Source organism: Apteryx mantelli, chromosome 27 (assembly GCF_036417845.1).
Source record: "Apteryx mantelli isolate bAptMan1 chromosome 27, bAptMan1.hap1, whole genome shotgun sequence".
Taxonomy (NCBI): Eukaryota; Metazoa; Chordata; class Aves; order Apterygiformes; family Apterygidae; genus Apteryx; species Apteryx mantelli.
The window spans coordinates 4989363-5015038 of NC_090004.1; the positions used below are offsets into that span (position 1 = coordinate 4989363).

General features: G+C 54.5%; 1 protein-coding gene across 2 annotated transcripts; it reads right to left on the minus strand.

The window, feature by feature from the left end:
* Positions 1-1312: 1312 nt before the first annotated feature.
* LDLRAP1 (low density lipoprotein receptor adaptor protein 1) lies at positions 1313-24855 on the minus strand. Of its 2 annotated transcripts, none has more exons than XM_067311406.1 (9): positions 24705-24855; positions 18576-18718; positions 16637-16749; positions 13567-13681; positions 10020-10092; positions 9237-9320; positions 7289-7416; positions 5013-5047; positions 1313-3414 (listed from the first exon to the last, which is right to left on the minus strand). In XM_067311406.1, the coding sequence occupies exons 1-9, from the start codon at positions 24787-24789 to the stop codon at positions 3270-3272; spliced, it is 921 nt and encodes a 306-aa protein (XP_067167507.1). In that variant the 5' UTR covers positions 24790-24855; the 3' UTR covers positions 1313-3269. The 2 variants fall into 2 exon arrangements, with proteins under 2 accessions (XP_067167507.1, XP_067167506.1); XM_067311405.1 differs by having other exon boundaries at positions 7289-7419.
* Positions 24856-25676: the final 821 nt, after the last annotated feature.

The following is a 25676-nucleotide window of genomic DNA, read 5'->3' on the forward strand; positions in this document are numbered from 1 at the left end:
CCTCTGGCCCCGGTTAACGGCGGAGGCTCAGCCTGTGTTACACAGCTCAGGAGGGAGCGTGAAAGCTGCTCAGTCCCGCAGCCAGCCCACCTAGCGGGACCTGCTTTTTCAGGGCACAGCTGGATATTAGTCTACGGAACAAGGCAGCAGCGCAAAAATACCCCTGCAGGTATCCCCTCCGAGCCAGGCCTCACCACAGTAAGCCCCTTCCTTCCCTAGAACCGCGCAGGGATCAGAAACAGATGCCGAAAGTTTCTAAACTGGCACTTAAAGAAAGGTCACATCAAAACTGAGAGAACAATTTGTTCCTCGGCACCTCCATCAGTTATGCATGAAAGCACAGGCTGTTGGTACTTAGTACTCATAATCTGAGACATCACTGTAGACAGGAAAAGGCAATTTAAACAGAAAAATGAACTTTTATGGAATTTTTTTTGTTGTTAGCGTGACACTGCTGAAGGAGAGGCATCTCTGCAAAGTCCCATTGCTCTGCCTCCGCCTGCAGCCCGGCTCCGATACGCCCAAAGGGAGCATGGCACGAGTTAAATCTATTTGTCAGCATCCCCAAATGAATTTCTACCTTTGCTTCCCTGACAAGTGTTAGCAGCATGATTAGACAGTAGCTGCAGGAGCCCAGCGTCTCCAAGGCTTGCAGCGAGCAAAGACAGGAATTGGAGGGGGAGGCAGAACACACAGAGAGGTGCAAGGTTCTCGGTGCTGTTTTTATTTAAAAAGCAACTGCACAAATTAAATTCCCCCCAAGGGAGAAGTACTTTGCACAGTGACTCAGAACCTCTATCAATTAAGAGATTTTGTTTTTTCATGTTACCAGCGCCACGTTTACCTGCAAATGAGACCTAACCACCGACTTCCCTTTTTCATCTTTTGTTAGCGTCCTTACCTAAAGGCTGATTCAGCGACGCAGGGGCTCAAGCGGGGACAGATTTACCGGAAGAGGCTGCAAACCGCCAACTCCTGACCCCATTAGCGCTGCCCCGGGCAGCTCACGTGAGAAGGCAGCTGCTGCACATCCCTCCGCCACATCCCGCGTGGCTACATCTGGCCCTGCTAAGTGCTTACTGGAGGCAGCACCACTGAGTGTTGTCTAATTCCAGCCATCATTTTTCCACATGGATAGCCCTGGAAACAGGCTTCTGACAGACACTTACCTCCCCCTCTCCGGTTGTTGTTTTCAATCGCTTACTGGCTACACATCAAGGGAGACAGAGAACATCACCAGTTAGAAATACAACGGAAAGGCTTCTACACATTAAAAACATCATGGTAAAAATAAAGTCCCCCAACAAAGACATTCCAAAAATGGTAGAACTTTTATTTTCCTCAATACAGATATTCTTTACAGCATAAGGTTTTCTTAAAAAAAAAACCAAACTATGTACAGACATATATAGAATTGTGCATTTCAGTATATAGTCCTAGCTTCTCTAGAAAAGGAGAAAGATCAACGTACAGAGAAATCCTCACGGTCCATTCCTGCAGCACAAGTTATTTTTCAGAAAGATCACCACTCCCCAAGGAGTCAGAACAAGGTGCTTATTACAACCACTTCTATGTCGTTTAGGCGTTGCTTATGCAATAGGTTCGCGTCTCTAGTGTGTGCCTAAGTAGCATGGACAAACTTTGAGTAATTCCTTCAATTGCAAGAGACTGATGCTGCACATGAGATCAAATAAGTCATGGGCACAGTAGTTTAAAGATGTAAAACTGCTTTAAACACAGTTTTGCAGGATAAACGTCACACACATTTTATTAGGAGACATGATGAGTCAGCTTCACAAGTCCTCAATACCTTATCACAACAACACTTAGGAAAAAAAAAATCAAATCTAAGTTAGAGTCACTCAGCTGTTTCCTAATAAATTCTTACAGCTGACAAAGAAGGTTTTTTTTTTTTTTTTGCACACAGTTTTAAGAGTTATAAAGAGCTATCTGGGGAACGAATTAGTGTTTCAAAACCAAGTTACAAATCTATAAAACAGATTAGTATACTTCACATAAGGCCACAAACACTGCAGACTGTCAGTGTGACTATTTAGGATCATTAAACTTAATCCTTTAATTAGCATAAGCTTTATACCTCCATTACTTATTTTCAATTCCAGGAGTATATGAAGACAACTTTCTACGCCTCACAGGAGATGGGGCTATCGGGAGGAAGAGCACCAGAACACCACCGAAAGGGGCATGTTCGCTAATTGAACACACAGGTATTGGCCTTGCCTAATCTGATTCCGTTTGAGTCTATTGAGTGGGCAGCTACCAAATGGTTTTGAGACAGTAAAAAGGCACGCGCAGCCAAATGCGCTTAGCAGAGCTAAGAACACAAATCCATTGGGCTAGGGGATTCGCCCAGCCTGCAACTTTCAACATGCTTCAGGAAATCAAATTGTTACTCCCTGGCGTTTTTGCTACTAAAGCCAGCAATGCAACTGAGCCTTAGTATTTCGAGTCGTAGCAGAAACAGTGCATGTGAGTAGTCAGTTTTGAAACAGACCTGCAGCATTGCCAGTTTTTTGGGGGTAAATAGCTTCTGAAGAGAAGTTACAGACCCTGCTTACCTTGACATTTCGGACCATTGCTTTCAGTTCAAGTTTTAAAGTGCAAAACTTCATAAAGTCTTTGGGTAAAAAACATCAGTTGCCATATGAAGTTGGGAAGGAAAAGGCCAGAACACATATGGATGACTGACAACTGTGAGGGTATCACAGACATTCACAAGAAAAGCAAGATCTCTGCTACCGCTTTGATTTTAACACTGTTAGCAGCAGCTGCAAATCTCCTCTCAGCCTAGGCAGGTGATGTGTTGTTCAAGAAACAGTGGATTAGTAACAGTTGTGCTTGCAATCGCATTTGCATCTGCAGACCTTTGTCTAGAAATATATATACACAGAGACTTTGGTGTTGCATAGTCTTTTTCAGAGAGGAACAGGCACTGCTGAAGGTTCTTCCACTGGTATATTGCCATCTAATACTGTAGATGCTCTACACACCTTCCAATAATATATGTAAACTGTAATGGCTATGAATAAATATGTTCAAGAGCATCTCATGGTTTAGATAAGAGCAAGGTAAAAAAGAAATCTGCATTAGATTTCTAAAGCTTTGGTCTAAACTGTGCTGTAATATCATCTGACTTGGTGAAGACCCCCCTCAGAAGAGCTCCTTGCATACAGCACCCAGAACAGCATGAATTCAGTCCATAAACTTTTAGTGGTTATTCTTTTGTGAACTGTTAGATGCATCTGACCTCAAAACATGAACAGATCATCTTTCTCGTCTGTATTTGAATCTATTTTGTTCCAATCTACAGGTGAGAGCGTTTCTGCACTCTGGATGTCTTGAGATGTCAGTCCTGTGTCCAGAACATGAGGGTTTGTCCTCGACTGAGCAAGTCTAAGAGGGGAGAAAAAAAATAAAGTAAGTATAGGTCCATGCAGTTATAGCCCGGATGCTTGATGCATCGGCAACACAGAATCCTAGCTGCACTTCCCCACCTCAAAGACCTCCACTGGAAAGAGAGAGGTCAATAAGGGGAGGGGCTGGAACACAGCACTTGCAGATCTTGAGTTTGTAGCAGCTTTTCTGCTAGTTTATCATAACATTTCCCCTACAGGCATCCAGGGAATTTGCAGTCTGGACATCCTGTACATTACCGGTGCCTTTTTCCTCCGCCGAACTATTGTTGATGGGAGCATCAGGAGCTGGGATCTTATCTCAGGGTAGGGCTCCACTGACCAAAGGAGCAGCTTCGTTGAAATGACTCAGTTTTCACTGTGTTGTTTCTGAAGACTCAGCGAGTGCAGTAATGCAGTGCCCACCGCAGCCACCTTGGCAGCTCTCAGCAGCACTCCTGCCTCCCAGGACCCCAGCCTAAACATTTAACTCTTTGGATTAAATCACCTGTGTTAAGACACAGCGGGACTCAGATGATGCTTAAATAGCCCCTAGGATCAGCTTTAAAGGGTCTTCACCTTGGGACATTCTAGATGTTTCACAAGCCCCAACTTTTTGTTGAATTATTAAATACCTCTGTGAAAATTCAGCATTGCAGCATCAGTTCTCCCAGGCCCAAAGGTTTAACACAAATGTTTAGCGCTTCATACAATGGAGGCATGATGTAGAATGAGCCTCAGATTAAACTAGCTGCACACAGACTTTTTAATAAAAAAGAAGAATGACCAGCAATGATATTCCATCAGGAACACTTTTAAATGCATCCTCCTTGGCAGATGTGCAGTCCAAATACTGAGTCACCAAAAGGCCAAGGGTGAACCAACAGTTCAGCATCCAGCAATGCAAAACAAAAGACCACAACCAACAATATCTGCTTAATTAAGTAGGGCAAGGAAGAGAGGTGAGGAAAATAGATGACGTTAAGACATAAATTCAAGCAGTCCCTTTATCAAACGTGACTTGGGACAGGGCTACCATGGAAGTGGAAGCTGTAAATCATTCCCAAGACCCAAACAAGACATGAGGGTTCATTTCCTTAGGGCTGAGCATGCAGTTTTTTGCTCTGCTTTAAACTCTGACTAAGGTCAGCTGTCCACACTGAAGTGACAGTGCTGGGTTAAGCCCTTGCTACCTCCCCAACTCCATTAGTCCAGACCTCAGGGAGAAGCGAGGAAGGGTAAAGTCCCCAGCGCAGGAAGCTGGGCCGAGCGTCCCTGCTGCTAGCGCGGGGGCTGGAAACAGGCAGCCTCGAACCGTCCATTCAAACAGGAGCAGACACGCAGGCTGCTTGGGGAATTAAATTCCCTATCGCATACAACCTCTCTCTCTATCCTTAAAAGGCTGTCAAAATATTTGACTTATCAGCCAGCCTCAAAGCCTATCTTTCAATTAGCAGCTGAGGCACCGATGGGGCAGCTGCCTAGGTCAGATCACGGTGGCTGATTAGATTAGAAGCATTATTAAAAACCAGGCACTAGCCAAGTCTCCCGAGCTGGTCCCCGTTGGCATGAACTTGTAAAGAGAGTTATTAGAATTACCTTGAAAACGCTTCGTCGAGACCATCATCCATTTCCTTTGTTAAAGAGATAAAAAGAGAGAGAAGTAGTTGCTAAGCGAATGCACAAAAGTGTATTTAGAGATCTGGCTCCGCACTTAAGCACGACAGACAAAAATATATACATTGACTTCCAAGTGCCTAAAGCAACACTCGTATCAGCAATCTGCCTCCGTGGGCAGGTTTTATCTCACTCTCTGCACAAGCTACAGGATAAGAGACGTCCAGGTGGGTCCAAGCCTCCTCCGAGCAGACCCCAGAGCTCAGGTCGGGGATGCCACGCTCGCCTCGGAGGCCAGGAGAGGCGGCAGCAGTGGGGCACGGGCTTGGCCCTTTCCCACAGCCTCCAAACCGGGCTAGTTCTGCCCCACCGCCTGCACGGGCTGGATCCGGCCCACCGGCCGCGCTGCCCCTGGGTCTCTTTGCACCACGGGCAGGGCTGAGCCCCATAGCACAGACGCTATGGGAACTTACTCCTTACTACCCATCTTCCCGCGAGGGGAAAGCTCTTTTCCCGCTAATCAGCGTTAATGTGACATGCCAGGAAGGCAGGGAACAGCAGGTAACACTGCAGCCTGGCGCCCGCAGCCTGTTTTCACAGGGAGCTCTTGCCCCATACTGTGCCTTTACATCTTTAAGCACGGCTGCTGGCAAAGAAGATTTAACCTCTGGGCTTGGAAACAACACAAGGACAAAGACCCGCTGGGGACCTCAGAAAAGCTCTATGTTTTGCCTAGTCCCTCTGAAGGAGCCAATGCCCCCAAGCTCCCAGCTTGAAAATTGCCACCTTGTTCCAAGTTCACACAGAACTTGCTCCAAAACACTCACACGCCGAGCTCTCCGCCAGCCCCAAAGTGCTCTTTGCTCAATGCAAAACAGAAGATGTTGCTCTGACTGAAAGCATCTGTTTGCTCTTTATGCAGAGACACATTTTGGGCAGAGCTGAAAGCGAGCAGCAGACAGCCACCTAGGGCTGAGCAAGGCAAGCCACTGCCCTCGGCTTTCCAAGCATCCACCATGCGACTGGTGCACACCACAGGTTTTTGCTAAGACGAGGGACCTGGACACAGCTCAGCAAGGTGCTCCGGGCATCTCCTGGGGGCCTTTGGGGATCAGGAACGTGGAAGGCAATACTCTGAGCTGCACCAGGAAAGGATGGACCTAGGCTGCTTGAAAGCAACTCCTGGATCCTTTCTCTCTGATCTGTTCTTTGAAATTTTCCCTTGGAAAGCATCTGAGTTACTAGGGAGAAGGGCTTTCCATACAGGAAGATGGGCTTTCAGAGGGCTTTGCTATGGACAGATCTGACAGTTCAGCAGGGCTCCCGAAATCTCGTGATGCATTTGAAGACTTGGTTTAATATGTAAAGTACAAAAACTCTGCAAGAGGGGAGCTTTCAGAGATTGCTGATGAGCCTTCAGGATTTGATATGACAGAGAGTTGATTTTCAGGTTTAACCTGAAAAGCCTGAGGCTCAGACCTGGCCGACTCAAGAAACAGGCTCCAGGCAAAGGCCTTTATCATTCAGTTCTCCAAAATTTAGCAGACAGCTTGTTTCCAGAGAGGGAATGTGGCAGGGACAGTGTCCCAGGTCAGGTGGGGTTCAAAGATCAGCCCTGGTCCTGTTGGTGATGGAGCGCTTTTATATACAAAAGGCTTTGGTGTGGATGTGCACCCAGACACATGATCTGGGTCATTATTTTTCTATTAGTGGTCCATGAAACAATTAAGCAAGATGACTTGGGACATTCTGGAGAAGCCATCCATGCTCACACAAGCAAGACACAGCCACAAACAAGAACAAGGGAAAAAAGAGTAATAATGAACATAAATTTAACCTGGTTTTAGTGAACAGTAAACAAAAGCCATCAACATAATGAATTTTTCCCCTGAACAGAGCAGTTAGGTGGTCTCTCAATTAAGTGACAAACCACTGAGAAATGCTGTTCGAGAATAAGTAACATTCAATTATCTGACAGCGGCATTTCTCAGACTGGCTTGCAATCTCTTTCATTTATTTACAGAGCCTAAAAAGGGCACTAGGAACTCGAACACTAATCAATCATTTCTAGTAGGACACCGAAACCCAGCTCGCTCAGGCATCTCTGAAACCCTGCATGAACAGCTCGGCAGCCCGAGAGCTCCCAGAGGGTTTTGTCCAAGAGAAAAGCCCAGAGAGGAGACGGGAGCGCACACGAAATGGAGGCGGCGGCGCTCCCCCCTGCTCGGCAGGCGCCGCGGGGCCCAGGGCACACTTACCCACACTACGTTGTTATTTACAGAGGAGCTGGGCCCAAACATGCTGTTATCTAAATGCGTGGAGTTTGCACTGACGGTCAGGGGCAATTTGGCAGGATCTTCTAAATCGAGCAAGTTCCCTGTGGCCACTGCTGTGAACAGAGCAGAGAGAGAATTAGGCAGGGGAGGGGAAAAACAGAGACAACACAAAAACAATCCTTTTTGCAGCAACTGCTTCCCCTCGAGGGGGAAGCCAGGAATAGCACCATTCTTTCAGCACAGCCCCAAATTTCAGCGTGAAGGAGACACATTCATCCCAGCTGGGGCTGTGGTTTCAGCCCAAATAATTCGAGATGCTCTAATTAGGCACCCAAGACCCCCTTGACAGGGATGAAGGGGAGGATCAGCCAGCACCTGCCTTCATCAGCCATGAAGGGAGGCTCCTGGTTACCTGCTGATGTTCAGGATGAGTCAGGATCACCCTGGGCAAACGGAGACAGAGCATCCCCAGGTGCTTTATAGCCCAGGACTGGGAGGAAAACAGTAACCACAGGGTGGGAACAGAAAGCAGGATGAGCACAGCTGGCACTTTACTTCCCGCAATATTCACTGTTCAGTATTGTTGTAGCAAGTAGGTGTTGTTCAGCGCAGCATCTTACAAAGATGCATCATTATTTCACAGGAACAAGGGGAAATCCTGCCTTGGGTGAAGAGCAGGTTGTAGCTTGGGGGTTGTCAGTAATGTTACTTGGACGGCTCTGCTATGACTCAAGCCATTTGCTTTTGAGCCCAGCAGCCTCAACAGGGTGTCAGCCCTCTACTACACTACCAGCACTTCGTCCGGAGAGACCAGGACACCTCAGGGGACATCTTAGTCATGATGGGACCACAGGCTGTACTGTTTCAGAGATGCCTTAAATCATGCCCACTATCCTGTATCAAGGGCAGGTGCAGAAATGCCCCAACTGTGAAGCATCGGTCTGTGGCCAGGCAGACGCTAGAGCACATTTCCTACCTCTGTGACAGCCCTGGGCCTCAGCAGGGCATTTATCCGAATCTGCCACCACTTACAACAGATTCCTTCAGTCCTGGGCTTTCAGGTGAAGAAATGAGACATGCCAGCCTGGAAGGAAGCCCAGTTTAATGCTCTTTTCCTCAGTGCCAAATCCTCTTATCTCCGTGGCCAGCATGGAAGAGAGATTAGCCTTTTGTCCCACCTCTCCCTGGCTATGCATCTTGCGTTTCAGAGGCGGCAGAGGACCCATGGCCAGGCGCTGAATTATGAGGGTTTTCACCATTTAATTGTTTTGTTTTCACATGCCTTTCCTTCCTTAGAGGAGCCATAGGCAGAGCAGCAACTGGATGTCTTCTCTTTCAACCAACAGGACAGAAACTCCTTTGGGTTCAACACCAACCCAAAATCAAACTTGGGATGTGAGGGTCTGGGGGTCCACACTAAGCTCATAAGGACACTATGGCCAATTTGCCTCAGGCAGAAGCAAACAAATTGGAGGTAGAAGGCAGCTGTGTGCAGGGGGTGTGCGTCTCTCCATTAGACAGATTAAAAACAGCAAATACTGACAGGACTGAAGTTCAGGGTGCAGCTCTCATCACATAATCACTGCTGGCTGCTCCTGACGCAAACACGTGCCGAGCAGGCACCAGGCAGACCCGCGGGGCTCTCAGAGGCACTTTCCTACCCAAACTTTCCTTCTTGCTGAAGCTAAAGAGATATTTAAGGGCTCGGCTGTGGCGAGACAGAAGAACCTGGCAGGCAGCCACCCTGTCCCAGGAGGTCTGCGCAGGGCAGACATCTCTGCTATTACAAAACTGTTTGATCTCCACTGATCTTCAGAGCCTTCCCAGGAGACTCTCCAATTGAGGGAAAAACCCTGCAGGTATCAGGCTGTTCCTCATCAACTCAGACTTCCCCAGAGCCAAAAGCAAAGCTCTCCCATTGGTGACTCACGTGCTTCGGGGCAGGCAGGAGCTTCAGAGCTTGGGCCGCTCGCACCTTCTCCCTCCAAGATGGACCTTTCCCGCTTCTCTTTCTCTGCAGAAGAAGGAAATCTCATCATTGCCTGCCAAGCACTTCCCTCCAAGCCTTTTGCTCATGAAAGGATGAGACACGGCCTCGCTGCAACATGCCTCATCCTCTGGCCGCTCCTCCCCCATCTGCAGGAGGAATGAACCTGGCAAGGCCAATTTGCAGCTCCAGCCCGCAGATACCTCCCTGGTTTCATGCCTGACCTTTGGAGGGTGCCTTAGTTTACATCTGGACCTAAAGCAGCCTAGAATCAAGGTGGCACCAAGCCTCCTTCTCTTAACCCTTTCTGGTTGGGGTGAGTCCCCCAAGGGGCAGGGACGCGGTAAGGACGGCTAGGACAGGCCATCAGGTCTGTTCTGCCCAAATGCACCCAAGGCTCTGCATGCGTATTATAATCTCGTGGATGATGAAAGCAAAAATATTGACACTGGCAGAGGTCTGAAGCACCACAGATCAGCACTAGGTCCTCCAAACCCCACTTGTGAGAAAACAGCACAGCCAAAATCCAGCTGGATTTATGAGGATGTCTAGAGAAATTTGGAAGATGCCTTAAATTATGCCAGAGGTTGAACCAGCCTTAACAGCAGCCTGGAAATTTGAAGGGTGATGCAGTGCAGAGGGAGGAAAAAAAGACACTTGAAAGCTGGATAAACCCAGAATCAACCCTTCAACTTCCATGTGAAGAGCAGAAAGAAGAAAACTCACCTTCCTTGGACGCTTGCCAGAACTCAAATGCTATTTTGAACGCCTGAGCTACCGTTAGGGTGACTGCTTGGGCCTGGAAAGACAGCAGTTAGGCAGCACATTAATAGACAGGTTCTCGTGTAGATTTAAATCATTTGGAGGTTTTGCTTTGCTGATACATGTTAACCTGGATCCAACCAGTCCTCTCCCCCACCGCACGGCTGGAAGAGTGTCATCAAATATTGATGGAAGCAGGGACCTGCTGCTCCCTGTCAGACATGCAGCCCGGAGCAGACACGTCTCGTAGGTGCAACAGGAAGGTGCAGGAGGCAGGGAAGCATCACACTGACACCTGGGCAAACAAGTGCCCCTTCTCACCCCTGTGCCCACGCAGCTCTTCATGCGCGGGCCTAATCTGAGCAAGTGTGAGCGCTGCATGACTCAAAATCTGAACCTGCCAATTTGTCCTTGCGACTCCACACGGCTTGTGGCCCACCAGCCGCAGGACCAGCCTGTGCAGCACCCGTCACACAGCAGCACGTGCCTGGCGCGGAGCACCGCGAGCTCCTGCCCTGGCTTTCGCTTGCCCCCTGCAAGAACGAGGGACAACATCTCAAAGTGAATCAGCATCTCTGCAAGCCCTAACGCCCTTCCCCAACCGGCGAGGGCCGTACTGCTGCATTCAGCGTCACCATGGCCAGCGACACCGTTGAGAGTAGGACGGAGACCTTTCACTGGGGGCTTCAAACCCTGCCTGGCCAGCAGGGCATCACGCCAGAGCCAGCAGGGCTTTGCAGAGCTGCGTTTAGCTCCTGCCACTTCCCCGCTGTCTAACCCTCCCCAGCTCGCTCCTCCCCGAGCCAAGACGACCGGGTGCACGAGGGTGCTCTGGAGTCGCAGCTCTCCTCAACAGGGAGCAACCTTACGCGCGCAGCGCAGGAGACCCAGGAGAGAGCCGGTGCGTGCTCTCACGGGGCCGCGAGCGTTCCCACGCCAGGTCTGCACGCCCCAGCCTGGCCCCGGCCGAAGTGAGCCTCGGCCTCCCCTTTCCGACTCAGGAGGGAGGGAAGCTGGGGTGCGGGGGAGCAGGGACACAGAGCAGGGACAAGTCCCTGGGATCTTCCTCTCGTTCCCCCGAGCTCAGCTGGGATCATGCTGGCTTAGACCAACATCTCGGTTTCACTTTGCAACAGCCTCGAGCTGGAAGCGCACACGGCTCAGGAGCAGGGATGCTTCCACCTTCCGTCCCTCCATTTCTTCCCAAGCCAAGAGCTTGAGTAGCATTAAAAAAAAAAAAAATCTTAAATAGCCAGAGCTGCTCAAGATATATAAATAGTGACATAAATGCCAGATTCATTAGAAGAATGCCAAGCTCACAAGCAGTTTGAAGTGCAAGGAGAAAACAAGCAATACTTTGCAAGGCTGACACACTGGAGAAGCCTTGAGGCTCAAGTTTGTTTTACAAAGTTGCAAGCTAAACAAATCCAGATCCCAGGGTCCGTAACCCCCCTCCGTATCCCCTTATACTGCAGAGGACGGGGGTATAAGGCGGAAGTGCTAATGGAGAATATACTTCTCCTAGGAGCCAAGCACTCCTACGTGGGAGGGGGAGAGGAGACACAGCAAGCCTATCTGTGCCAATTAAGCCTCACAAAGTAGGAGAGCTCATTTGAATGTCGGAGCTATTTACATCTTTGATGGAAGTGCAAATGCTTTATGGCAAAAACTTAAATATGGTAATTAAGTATGAAACTCCTCACAGCTGTTTACAATTTAAGCTGTCACATCTGAATCAAGTTTAATAGACCCAGCTACTGTTGAGAATTACCCATGAACTAAAAATATGGACTAATTATATGCCAGTGACTGGTAGCTATACACACATGCAGGGACCCTGCCCTGGGGTAGGGACAGTCCATGGTCCGGAAGCAGGGCATCACTTTACCTTTTATCAGCATGACATTCATGAGTTTTATAGACAGACAAAGAAAAAAAAATCCTAGTTTTTGCCACAAAAGGCCTTGGAGAACTTTATTTGGAGGGAGACGTACTGAGCTGATGTACCACTGAGATAATTCTTTTAGCACTGGAGAGATTTAAATTTTAATTTGCAGAGCGAGGCTTATCTTCGCAGTGCAAGGATGGGAGCACACACTGCAAAAAGGAGAGACAACTTGTAGCTTCCGTTATTCTCTCCCCAGAAAAAATAATGAGCCCGGAGAAGGACAGAATATTAACAGAGCTGCAGTCGCCCTGCTCCGGGCGCCAACAGCAGCGCCGGCCTGCCTGGCCAGGGGCAGCTCAGAGGGAGGCGGGAATCGCCACGCGGGGCTGGACCGAAGCCACCGGCTCGGATCAGCTCTTACAGCCTCTTGGGCGGTCGTCTTCCCCGCTTAGGAAGGAAGAAAAGAGATCCTGGAGATCCCCTTCTTCGCCGAGGCCACCCAACGGGCAAAGCGGGTCCCTCTAGGGGAAGGATTTCTGGGGCCGGAGGGGTCTGACCTGTCCTTCCCCTCCCCTAAACGCCTTCCTCCCACTCGTCCTCACGGGGAGGGACCTCGGTGCCAGCCCCGGTGCCCTGCTCCGCTCGTGCGAGAGACCCGAGGGCTCTCCTTGCAGCAGACGCCCAGTGACCCACTTCTCTCCCGTGCCAGCTCTTAAATGCTGGGTCTCTGCCCATCCTGACCAGCTTGGAGCGTTCCCTCCGCGAGATGCACTGAATCAGCACGAAAAAAAACCACAAGCGGGTTTGGAGCATGAGCCAGAGACTATTTTACATACACACGTCTCTGCCCCGCGCCCTGATCCTCAACACGCAGCGAGGTCCCCGGCCCGAGCCGCGCGTCACGCCGCGCACCGGTTCTCGCAGAGAGGACACTGCTGCAACTGCAAAGATGCAGTTAAAAATTGCACTGGGAGCTTCAACAGGGAAAAATGGAACAAAGCCAGGGTGAGAATGGAGGTGAGCCCAGAACCGCGGACTAAATGCCTTCCCTTAGCAAGGCAGTGCCAGGGCACCGCAGCAGCGGCCTCGCTGGAGGCCCCCTCGCCTGCCAGAGCCTCTCCGCGTGCCAGGTTCAGAGCACGTCGCAGGCAGCACAGCCAGGCTCCGGCAGCCCGTGGAAGTGGCCACCAAGCAAAGAAAGAGTCCCGGCTCCTGGGATATCGGCAAGGCGGAAGGATTTCAAGTGCAGGTGGAGGGACGTGTGCTCTCACCACCAACCCAAGCCTCGGGGACAGAAAGGCTTTTACCTGTCCTTGAGAGATGACTGCAGCCCAGAATTGCACCCCCTCTCTGTGCCCGGTCCATGGCAGTGCTGGACCTCTCTGGAGGGCGATCGCCAGCCCCTGGGCAGCAGTACGCACGATTAGCTACCTGCAGGCCGGTCGATAAGCCGTGCCGGCACACAGCAGCACCCTTGTGGGTGCTTTCCAGAGGCCGTTAGCTGGGGCAGGACCCCCATCGCCGTAAGTACGGGCAAAGCTCCTATTTCATCGCAGCCCTGGCCCGGCCCCTCTTTGCTTCCTCCTCCTAAAGCCGCATCCCAACCTCTTCCTCTGGACTGACCATTTTCCGTTTGGTACAGAGGAAGGCATGGCACTCCAGGTTCTCATTGAGCTGGTTCTGGGCAATGTAGGCAAACACTTTATCGTGGATCTTGTCTGCCGTGCAGTAGGATATCCTGAAAGACAGAACGAAACGTCTTGTCCGGGGCACTGCACACAAGGGACATCAACCAACCCCTCAGATCTACTAGCAAGTTCCTGCATCAGGGCTTCGAGCACCAGGGCCAAGCAGGGAAGACAGAGGGAGCGCAGGAGCGTTACCAAGCTTTGACACAACTCCTTCCCAAAGCAAAGAGCGGAGGCTTGAGCACAAGAGAGGCCCAGAGCACCTCCTGGCCGGGCGACTGGCCTCACCTTAGCAAGCCTTGGTGCTGCTGCCGAGCAGCCAGCTGCAGCCCAAGGCCATGGCGTGAATGATGTGTAACATGCACAGAGGCAAGACAGAAGAGAAAATCTTCTGTCTTGTGGGAAGGGACAGGTTAGAGAAGGTGAGTAAAGACTCTGCAACATGCCGGTCTGGGACTACATCTAAAAAATGCTCTGCCTTCAGAAGAGAGACTCCAGAAGATTTTCCTTGGAGGAAGAGCTTGCAAGGAGAGAGAAGGACTTGTTCTGAGACTACAAATTAATCTTGAAGCTCCCTTGTGCTTTCTCAAACCAGGGAAGGAAAATGATGTAGGAGTGCCCAAGAAGAGCTGTCGGAAAGGCTGAAATTCAGGCTCCAAGATCCGCAGTAGCAGATGCAGCATCCCCAACCGCGCAGGACGCAGGGAAGCTCAGCCTCCCTCGGAGGAGCATCCCCTGCGAGGGCTCCCATCCTCCAGCCCCGGGCAGGCAGGGCTCACTTCGAAATGCTAAACAAGGCTTTGGAAGAGCAACAGGACAACCTGTTTGGAGACCACCAGGCTGTGAACGAACGCTCAGCTCCCTCCTGTGGGGCGGCGGGTTCCTCAGCATCGGCCGTTGCCGCCTGCCCTCTCCCTGGAGTCCGCCGGGCCGGAGCCGTGAGACGGAGCGCTCTCGTCTGAAGCCGGTGAGCAGCCCGGCCGGGAGCAGCCCCGGAGGCTTAGCGCAAGGCGGCAGACGCTAGCAGCAAGCTAAGCCTCTTCTCTGGGAACGCGACAGAGCAAACAGGTGTTAAGGAGAGAGAAGGCTGGAGGAAAAAGCGGGACGCTTCGGTGAAAGTTTTCCCATTGCCCCACATTGCCCATTCAGCTCATGCTTTCGCTGCCCAGGAGACTTCCCAGAGAGGGGAGAGGAACGTCCCAGTTCCCAGCAGATGTTAGGACTTAAAAAGCCACATTCAAAATTTATTTACACTGCATTAATTTCTTCTTGTGTGTGAGGACGCCTCTGCTCAGTGGCCTATATTTTCTCTTGCAGAGCTGTGCTGTGCTCTGGATTAAAGAGGCACTTAGAAGTTTACTCCTTTCTGCCATTTGTTCTCGAAGTAGCAAGGCTAGTCTTTTAATAATTGTGACAAAGCCGCAAAAGGTCATCTGCACAGACGTGTGGCAGGCTTCCAGCCACCCCCAGCGTTCAGCTCAATACACGATGGCCATTAATTTTCAGGGAAAGTATAATTCACACCCGCCTCTGAAGCGAACCAGTTTTATAACCAAGAGGCCTCTCCGCACGCAGACACAGTGCGAGCAACATGTCCAGCGATGGAGGCTGCATTTTAAACACAGCCACCCCGTCCTGCTGCCTGCCCGACTGCCTGATTCGGGACCGATTATCCGATCGGTAAAAAGCCAAACAAAAGACATTGGAGATCTCGGGGTAAATCTCCCAAAACACCGCTTGTGAAGCATGTTCACGGAGCAGGGTGAGATGAGCCCCTCCGCGCGCACAACCCCAGCTCGCACTAAAAGCATCTGCATTTCCAGAGAGCTGCGTCAGTCCCCGTGTTAACAGCCTCTTTGAGATGTACTGACTTCAGTCAGCTGAATCAAGGGGATGCTTGTGTACGAGCACTGATCGGAAGGGACAGCTTTATAGCCCACAGTTAAAATGTCCAGGCAGAATTTAAGGCAGCATCTAAACACCTGGAGCCCAAGGCTCTGCTTGCAGCAGCCTTTCCACAGGACCGATTTCACCATGATCACACCCACGTTCACAGCTTCTTCACCAAGTTCTGCACTTTAACAGCAGGGTTTTATCTCCTAGGGAGGGTGTGAACCTCAGCTCTGGTGGCTTTAAGTATCTGCTTAAGCAAATTAAACTGGAAGAAAGCGAGCAGGTTAGTAGTCCTGTTAGAGAGACAGTGCCCCGAACCCAGAGCTCCCCAACCCGTGTTTAGTGAAGGCAGATGATGTGGCAGGGTGAAGGACAGAAAGCAAAGCATGTTCAAGGGAAGGGGAGAAGGGACACAGAACATGGCAATGGCCAGATCCGAGCTTAGCTCTGCTCCTCCAGGCCTGTATCTGCCTCCAAGAAAGAAATACTTGCAGAAGCTACAGTAGCGGATATGGGATAAACCATCCTTGCCTTCCCCTCCCCACACTAGCGTTAGGTCTCAGCAGTTGTCTAAGCCCTGCTCTTTGCTAGAGCTATTTAAACACAGCAGAGGTGAACAGCACAGCACGGAGCAGCTGGCTAGGGGAGGGCAGCCCAGACTCCAGCACTCGCATCCTCACCGCTTCGGAGACACCTTTTCTCTTGCCTTTATCCTGGATTCTTTGGCATTTCTATTGCCGTGAATACACGTCATGGTAAGGCCACCGCGTGGCCGCAGAGCCTTTGACTGAGGATCAGTAGTCTGCACACACAACACATCTGGGCTCATCGTGTCTTTTCTTTTCCTCCCACACACTTACTGCACCAGACATATATTTTCCTTTGGCTTGACACGGCATTTAGCAACCACCCTCCTTCCCCCATCTTTGCTTTGCTTTAAGACACGATACCAAAAAGCTGTCGGCTCAGGCCTGAGTAAATATCAGAGATGGACACACAACCTGCCCAGGCGAAGGGCTCTGAACCCAGCAGAAATCAGCCTGTCACCTTGAACAGAAGCAGATAAGGAAGGCGCAGGGCACGTACACACTGAAGCGCATCCCGTAACATACCTGTATATGGAGATGTTTTCTATCAGCTCGTTAGTTCCGCTATCATTTAACACGATCCCTCTGGGAGAGACTTTCAGAGTAACTTTCTGCAGCTTCTTCCCACTTGCTTTAGCCTTTGGAAGGAAAAGAGGGAGGAGGAAAGTTATAGCCTTTTAACACCGTTACATCCAAAGCAGCAGAGCAGATCAGTTACTCTAGATATACACTAGCTAATAGACATATTAATAGCACTCATTAGTACTAGACTGAATTTACTACCAGGTGTGATAAGGCACTTGCTAAAACTTTACCTTCCCTGAAGCAGTGATTTATGCTGGCTTTAGCAAGATAAGGACATGCACCCTCCACCCCATACAACACGTAGGTAATTCACGTCTAGCATCTCCACAAAGAGGATTTCACCAGGGCAATCAGCCCGAGGAAGAGGCTGGGCTGGCCGGGCCGTGCAAGGCCACCAGCGTTTGGTGAAACACTGCGGAGTTTCGTCTTTAAGACCACAGCGAATTCACCCTGCCAAGGGAGCCGTGTCGTGAGCGGGATGGTCCCGCAGGATGTGGTTTCACGGAGCAGGCGGCTTTCAGCTCCTGCCTCGGCCCTGCATGGGGGTGCGCATCTTCCCCGGCGCCCCTCTCACCCGGCCGCGTCTGAGAGAGAAAACTTAGAGCCAGGAGCGCTCTGCAGCAACTCGTCTACATCTGTGCTCTCTCTAACCCCTCTGGTTCACAGCACCTCACACGAGCCCACCAATCCCCAGGACAGCGGTCCGGGCTGGTTCGCAGGCTCTGCGGGGCAGTCTGACACAGCTGCACATCAACCGTATCTCGCCAAGACAGCGGGGCAAAAGAGGCGATGGGCGAATCCCCTACAGCGGACACAGTTCTGCAGAATCACCCCTCTCTAATTTTTCAGCCTCTGGCACAAGTCCATTAAAAGCCGGAATAGCTACTTGAGGACTGTAGATCTAGATGCTCAGTCCTGCGCTCCTGGACCTCCCCTGAGCAGCGTCCAGCTCGGCCGACGGTCGGTCCTGCCCCTCTGAGGCTGGCGTTTATTTAAAGGCTCCGTTCTCGGTCGTTCGGAGCAGACGTGAAGGGCTCTGCCAGCGGCTCCTGTTTCACGCAAGCTGCTCCCCTCCCGACCAGCTCAGCACGTGCCAGGAAAGGATCCTTCATTACCCAACGCAGTTCACCACCCCATTGAGTTTTATGACGGTTAACTGTACAATTGGGTCTCTGCCTCATTCAGTTTTATAAGGGCTTAAAGAAGCATTAATTTTACTTGGAGAGCCCGGCGAACAAGGGCTCCAGGGAAGCACTGTGTCGGAGGATGGCTGCCCATCGCTCCCTCTTGCATCGGAGGTTACGCCAGGGCTGGTGTCTATATTGGCTGGGAACTGAAGCAAACTGTCCTAGTCCCTTCTCCTCTTAACCCTACGAATACTGGGAAGAAAAAAGCCTGAAATATGTGCCAGGGCACAAGCCCAGGACTCGGTCGTGTGCTGGCAGTACTCAGAACACTGCCACTGTCCTGCACGTGGAGAGACGGCCAAGGGGGAGGCTGATTTCACCAGGTCAGATGTTGCTTCCAGGGTCACACCAGCTTATCAAGTGGAGCCAGAGCTCAGACATGGAATATCAGCTTTCTGCAGCCTGACCCATTGGATGGGCAGAGTTGGCCCCCAGGGCTTCCGAATACCGCTGCCTGTGCTTCTATCCGTACTGCCAGATGCTGCAAAGGGGCCCTGCTCCCCTCCGAAAGGGCCAGACCTGCAATCCGCATGCCCTTGCCCCCCACACTGCAGACAGAAGCATCTCCTCCAGACCTATGGCTTTAAAAATTGTCACTGCTGACAGACTTGTTTGAAGAGGACGAGGCACGGCTCTACTCTGCGAAGCGTCCCTGGATGCTCCGGGACAAGCAGCCCAGCATGGATACTCACCGTGGCTACGATCCTTTTGACAGCAGCAGCAGAGAGCTCTTCTCCCTTGGGCTGCTCCACCAGCGTCATGCCCATGTACTTGAGCCTGAAGAGCATCCCTTCCAGCAGCGTCTCGCGGGTATCGGTCCAGTTCTCTGGGAGCTCTAAAGAGGCAATGAAGAGGATCTTGGATTCTCAAATGCACAAGGATTCCCCCTTCGAGCCCCCAGAAAGCGTTTCCACACATGGTTTGGGTGACGCTCCATCACAGAGCCACATGTCCACATGCCTAAAGAGAGTCGTGCTTTAAGGCAAATGCACCGAGCTGCGTGCAAGACGCTAGCTTGGGGGCAGGAGTGTCCAAACCCGCAGCTCTCCAGCAACGCTGCGGCACCCACTCAGCTTGACCATCCCTTCTCCCTCTGCCACGCCAAGCCCACGCTCCCAGGCAGGATGCTCCTGTCCCGGGAGCTTCTGCTGCCTCCGAGCAATCTGGGCCAGCAGACACCAAGCTGCAGGGTCCAAAACCAAGCATCTTCCTAAAAAAAACACAGCTTGGAGGTGTGCTGGCAGGAAGAAACTTGGTAGAAGGTCCCTGTTCACCAAAGCTGTTACGAATTCCCCAGGGAGCCGGATTTGGGAGCAGGCTGGACGCTAGACAGCGTGAGCGGATAAGGCAGTGAACTTCACACAGTTTACAGGATACAGACACATGGCTGAGGGATTCAGAGCGGAAGCAACAGCTCCTTGCACCATCCCACGCAGCCAAAACAAGCTGCGTGGCAAGTGATGAAGGAAGCCAAAAGTACCGCTATTTCACAGCGCCAGGATTTATGCTAGCACCCCACTGAGATGAACAGCCAAGGGCAGAAACAAACCCTCCCACAGAGGCAGGCAGGAACGAACCCCACGCGTGCAGACCCAGAGCAGACGCCCCCGGAGCCCCTTCATCGCCACGAGTTCAGTTCCTCTCCCCCACACTACGTGTCTCTGCAAACAGCTGAGGTTTCACCCAAATCTGCCTGCTCGCTTGCTTTGGGCTTTGCACCCAACACGCACCAGGAGGTCACAGCGGGCTGCCTGCAGAGCGAAAGGGAAACCCCACGGCAGGTCCCTCGGGCCGGAGGAGACCTTGCTTTGGGAAGGGGCACCTGGCAAGGGAAGGGAGCCACGCCACCAGCGCAGCCACCGCAGATCCTTTCAGGAGCAGGAGGGTCTCCGCTAATTACCGCTCAGCTCACGAACGCCGCGGTCTCGCCCGCAGCCCTGCAGAGCTCGGCGAGCCGCAGACCTGGCCTCCCGGCGGCTCTGCCAAGCGGCACGCCAGCTCCGCCGCTCTGCCCATCTGCTGCGCGCCGAGGAGCAGCCGGCCAGCGGCAGCCCTCCTCGCTCCCAGGCGTCTGGGCAGAGCAGCCCCTGGGGCTGCTGCAGGCGTCACCATGCCCAGCAGCCCCGGGGGGGGGCCGCGAGCCGATCTGGATGGCCGGCAGGGCAGGCGGAAAGGAGCCCAAGCGGAGCCGCTCCGCTCGAGGAGAACAGTTTGCAGCGCAGCGGGAGCACGGAGGGACGAGCGCAGTCGCAGGCACCTGCTCTCTGCCTCGCAGCGCCGCCGGCTCGCAAAACCCAGCGGCCCAGCGGCAACGCCATATGGTTCCCATCGCCCAGATGCCCGGGAGAGGCGCCGGTGCAGCTCCAGGGCACTGGGGAACGCCGGGACCAGCGCTCCGCATCCAGCTCCTCGCCTCGTCCGGCTACCAGACTGCGCAGCATTGCTCCGGGGTCACGCGCTCCCCGGAGCGCTCCGTTTGCTGGAGCAACGCCTGGGTCTGCACGGGAAACAGGATTTGTAGTTAGCAGCGGGACTCGCAGCCGTTGGCCAGTCTGATCGCTTCACGGGGCCCTCGGGGTGCTGGCACTTCCGCAACACGCGTGCAAAAAGGCCGCGCGGACGACCCGTTCCCGGAGCTCAGCAGCCAAGCAAGGGCGCCCGAGATGCTTCACTTAACTCGCGCCCTGTCTGGAAACACGCAGTGTCAACAAGACCTTGGTTTTCTCAAAAGCCAAGGGCGCCGCCGATGTCCTCCCATCCCGGGACGGCGGAGGGATGGGTACACGCTACGGCTGGGCAATTCCCCGCGAGCTCCTGCTCCGGTAGCCAGGCCCGGCGCGCACCCAGCGCTTTCTGCCTTCGAAACCTTTTCCGCGCGTGCGAGGCAGCGCAGATAAGAGAAGCGAGCACCAGGCGCCCTCTCGCCCTGCTGCGACTTCCCCCTCCGCGGCTCCGCAGGGCGACTCCAGCTCGCTCCCCGCGCAGAGACGGGGCGAGTTGGGCAAACCTCGGGGCAGCGCGTCGCCCTGCCGCGGGCCAGCCCTGCCTGCGGATGGGAACACACCTCCTGGCCGGTGCTGCGCTCCGCTCCCTCTGCTCTTTGCCAAGCAAAACCCCGGGGCAGCGAGGATTTTGGCCAGCCCATGCCAACGGCACGTTTTCCTCTCAGGCAGCCTCCATGCACAACCGATAGCTCAACAGCTCCTCATCTTTAGATGCAACATATGCACCATCCCCAAGAGATTCGGGATGATTAACCAGGCTTAAGGCTTTCTCGGCAGTTTAAGGCACCAGACTTTGGATACGAGCACACATGTTTGGCCACGACAGGACTCCAAAATCTGAGCCCTCCCTCAGATTTTGGAGCCAGCTGGGAATTGCTCGTGGGACTTTTCCCTTGCAAATGCCCAGGCGGCTCCACGCACGTCGCTGCACCACGCAGCTCCCACGGCGGCGGACGGAGGGAGCAGGGCAGCCCCAAAGCAGCCCCCAAAAGCGGGAGCGGGCGTCCCCACGCGGGCCCAGGGCTGACGCGAGGCAGGCGAGCCTCGCCGAGGAGAGGGATCTTTTGAGCGTGCAGCGCTCAGCAGCCAGCGCAACGCCTGGGTGCCGACGGCTCCGCTCCGCAGCGAGGCCCCGGGCACAGGCAGCTCGTGCTGGGCTGTGGCGGAAACACGGGTGGTTTCAGTTCAGCCACTGAAGTGCTTTCAGAAAGGAAGAAGCATTCGAGGCCGCGAAGAGGCAAGCGTCAGCGCTCCCTACACTACGAGCGAGCAAGCCCAGGCGCCGGCAGCAGCCAGGGCAGCAGCACCCCTGGGCGCCGAGCGTCCGGGACTCCTCTCCCGCACTCGTGCACCGCGGGGCCAGGCTGAGGCTCCGTCGCAGCCCTGCCGCGAAGCTCCGCGCCTGTGCCGAGGACCCCGCGCACCCCCGGGACGCGCTCCGGGGCCGAGCAGCCTATTTCTGCTTGCGGCAAGCGCCAGTGGAGCCAGGGGAGGGGAAGGGTGACGACGACGGCGCCTGCCACCAAAGGTGAGAGGGCAGGAAACCACAGGTCTGTTCAGATCGGAGCCTTCGGGCTCAAAACATGTAAGCAGAGACAGGGAGCTTAGCACAGACACTCCTCCACACATCCTGTTCTATATGATTTATCACCACTTTATCCATCTTCACTTAACGTAAGCAAGTGCATTTAGGCTTTGTCTTAGCTAAGCACACGCTCAGGCGGCCGAGGCCTTCAGGCCTACAAGGCCAGCAGGTCTTTCCCGGGCAAAGCGGTCACGCACTGCGTTTCGCAAAGCGGCCGCCTGTCGCAGCAGACAGCGAGGCTGCTCGTCGTTCAGACTTACTCAGCAGGCAGCGAGGCTCACGCAACCCGCCGGCCCGCTTGCAACACCGAGTAACAGCAGGCTCAGAGGGGTTTCCAGCCCAAAACCAAGAGCAGCTTTGCTTTCTAGTTACCAAGCGGCACATCTGCCGGATAAGTCCCACAGGGCCGCTTTCTGAACGCGCTTCTCCGAGTCCCAGCCCAGCGCCGGTGTTTACAGCGATGCAGCCGGGCTCCGGAGTCCTCAGCGAAGCCCCAGCGCTGCCTTCCAGCGCTCTAGGATTTCACATCCCACAGCTACCAGCCTCCTAATCCTTACAAAAAGGCACAAAGATCCAGGGTAAATCTCATCAGGAGATTAGTAAAATCAAGAAGTTTGATCCTGCCTCTGGGCAGCAAGGTCTCCGGGCACGGGCGCTTCCTGCCTGGCGCAGCAGCAGCTGCTGCCTGGTACCTACGCAGCGCAGGGCCGTAACGCTTTTGCAAGCTGCCAGCTTATGCCGAGCTTGTCCCATCCTTGTAGCAACCTCGCTGCTCTTGGAGCACCCAAACTGCCCCACCAGCCCGCCATCCCGCCTGCAACAGGTGGCTCATACCGATGGCACAGTCTTGGGCCTCCGTTTCCCCACCGCTCTTTAAGTCTCAGTGCAAAACCCTGCAGGGAGGACGGCACAGACGGGGGGAAACGGCAGCAGAGCGCCACACCGCCGCTCGCCAGCCCCGCGGGAAGCGGCAGCTCTTTGGAAACGCCACGGCCGGTCCCTGCTTCCCGCAGGCAGGGCCAGCGTGGGTGACGGAGACGAAGGAGCAGCTGGGACACCTGGGCCCGCACCAAGGTGTGGGTCTGTCCCAGGGAGCCAGAACCAGACACAGAGCAGGGCTGGGGGGACTGGGGACAGAGTGAGGCAGGAAAGCCGGATTAGAGGGACGAGGCGAGAGCTACTGGGGGTGAAATCGCTTCTCTCCCAGCTCTCACAGACGATGGGGTGGAAGGTACCAGGGAACCGTTTGCACTGCAAATTACAGTAATTGTCCAAAGCCCCTAAGGAATCTAATCCCAGGTTCGACAGGAGCAACCAACTGAGATGCAAACCCTCTCGGGCACGGAAAGAATTGTACCGTATCCTGCACGCAGCGTTGAGAAAGCTGCGTGTGTCTGGGCCAGCTAATAAGAGGAAAATTGCAGATGACCGTGGATGGGACTGTCTGGACACAGCACGGACACGGGGTGGGGAAGGAGGCTGCAATTCTGCGCCCGGACACAACCTCTCCTACGAGTCCTTGGTGCTACCGAGCAAAAGCCAGCCCGGGCTCTTCCTCCCCTCTGTCTGGGCTCGTCCCAGACCACAGCAAGAAAATGCTTGGCAAGAGCCAAGAGCCGAGCAGCTAGCTAGTCACCCCGGCGCGCACACACGCACTATCACATGCTGGAGCAAGCAGTGGAATGAGGCCAGAAAATGCCTGCCAGGAGATTTGCACTCCATCCCTCTCGCTCGCAGTACCTGGCTCATTTGGATTCTCCCTCCTGCCGGAGAGGCAAGGAAAAAAAACAAAATAGCAGAGACCAGGGCAGGAATGCACCTCCGGCCGGCAAAGTTGGGAGAAAGAGCCGGGCGTCTGCAAAGGGGCTGCTTCGAGGATGGAGACGGAAAGCGTCCATCAAACCCGACTCCCCTCTTTCCCCCCTTGGGGGGATTTCCAAAGCGCCCCGGCCCCACGGGAGCGCTTTGCCCGGGAGCCTCGGCCCGCGACACCTTTGCAGGTGAACGAAGGCAGCTTGGCTCCCGCCGCCGCGGCGCCCCACGTCCCCCTGGCAGCGGGGCAACCGCAGGACGCGGGGGGGCCAGGCCTGGGCCCCTCTCCCCGCCGCGGGACCCCGGCCGGGCTGACGCCTGCCCCTTCCCAGAGGCCACCCTGCCCGAGCCGCCCCGCTGCGGGGGCAAACCCGCATCGCGAGGGCGCCCAGCACGAGCAGCACCCCACGGCGGGGCAGGGGCACATCCCCCTCCACCCGTGCACCCACAGTGCAGGGGGGAAAGGGGGAGCAGGGGGGAGATAAGGGGTGCAATGGGGGGGAAAACAGGGGGTAAAGCAGGGGAGGAGAGGGGGCTGCAGAAAGAGGGAAAAAGGCATAAAGCAGGGAATGACATGGGGGAGCAAGAGGGGTAAAGCAAAAAGGGGTGCAAGGAGGTAAAGCAAAAAAGGGGGTGCAAGGGGGGAGAAAAGGAGGCGCAAGGGGGGGACTAGGTGGAGTAAAGCAGGGGACAAAAAAGTGGCTGCAAGAGAGAGAAAATAGAATTGCAAGAGGGGATCGAAAAGGTGGATAAAGCCGGGGAGAAAAACGGGGGGCGGGGGGGGGGGGGGCACAACAGGAGGGTGCAAGAGGGAGAAAAGGAGGGGTGAAAGCAGGGAAAAAAGGGCCTGCAGAGGGGGGAGAAAAGGGGGTTAAAGCACAGGCCAAGGGGGGGGGGACGAGGGGCGGCGGGGGCCTCACTCTTGTGGCGGCCGCCGGCCCAGGACGGCTTGGCGACGCTGGGGCTCCGCAGCAGGGCGCGACCCGCCGACTTCAGCGCGTCCATCCCGCCGCCGCCGCTCCGGGGCCCGGCCCGGCCCGCCCGGCGCGGCCCCCAACTCCGCAAACTTTCCTGCCGGCGCTGCGCCGCCCTCGGCGAGGGATGATCGCGTGTGGAAGGGGGAGGCGATAGCTATGTAAATCCCGCCGCTCAGGGCCGTGACGTCCCGCCGCCGCCGCCCTGCCCGCGGCTCGAACCCGGGTCCTGCGAGGAGGCCCGGCCCGGCGCGGCGCCCCCTCTCCGGGGCTCGAACCCGGATCCCCCCGGGCGGCCCGGCGCGGCGCGGCGCCCCCTGCCCGGGGCTCGAACCCGGATCCCCCCGGGCGGCCCGGCGCCCCCTGCCCGGGGCTCGAACCCGGGTCCTCCGGGGCGGCCCGGCCCGGCGCCCCCTGCCCGGCCCCGGGACCGCTGCCGGGCTCAGCAGCGATGGCCCCGGTGGGGAGGCAGAGCCCGGGGCCAGCCGGCCCTGGGGGCTGCACTCCTGCCCCGGGGAGGGGGAGTGTGGGTCGCCCGGGGAGCCCTGGAGAGCTGCAGGTCTCCCAGAGATCCAGGGACCCCCAGTCACCCTGGAGAGTCATCAGAGATTGGGGGATCCGTGGAGATGTGCAGGTCTGCCTGGAGATCCACCGGAGACCTGGGGATCCTTGCAGAGCTGCAGATTCCCCTACTGATCCACTGGAGATCCAGGGATCCACAGAATCTGGGGTCCCCCAGAGAGCCATCAGCGATCAGGGGATCTGTAGAGAGCTGCAAGTCCCCCTAGAGATCTACCAGAAACCCGAGGATCCCTGGAGATCTGCAGATACCCCTGGAGATCCACCAGAGACCCAGGGATCCTTGGAGAGCTGCAGGGCTCCTTCATGATCCCCTGGAGATCCAGGGATCCCCAGAGG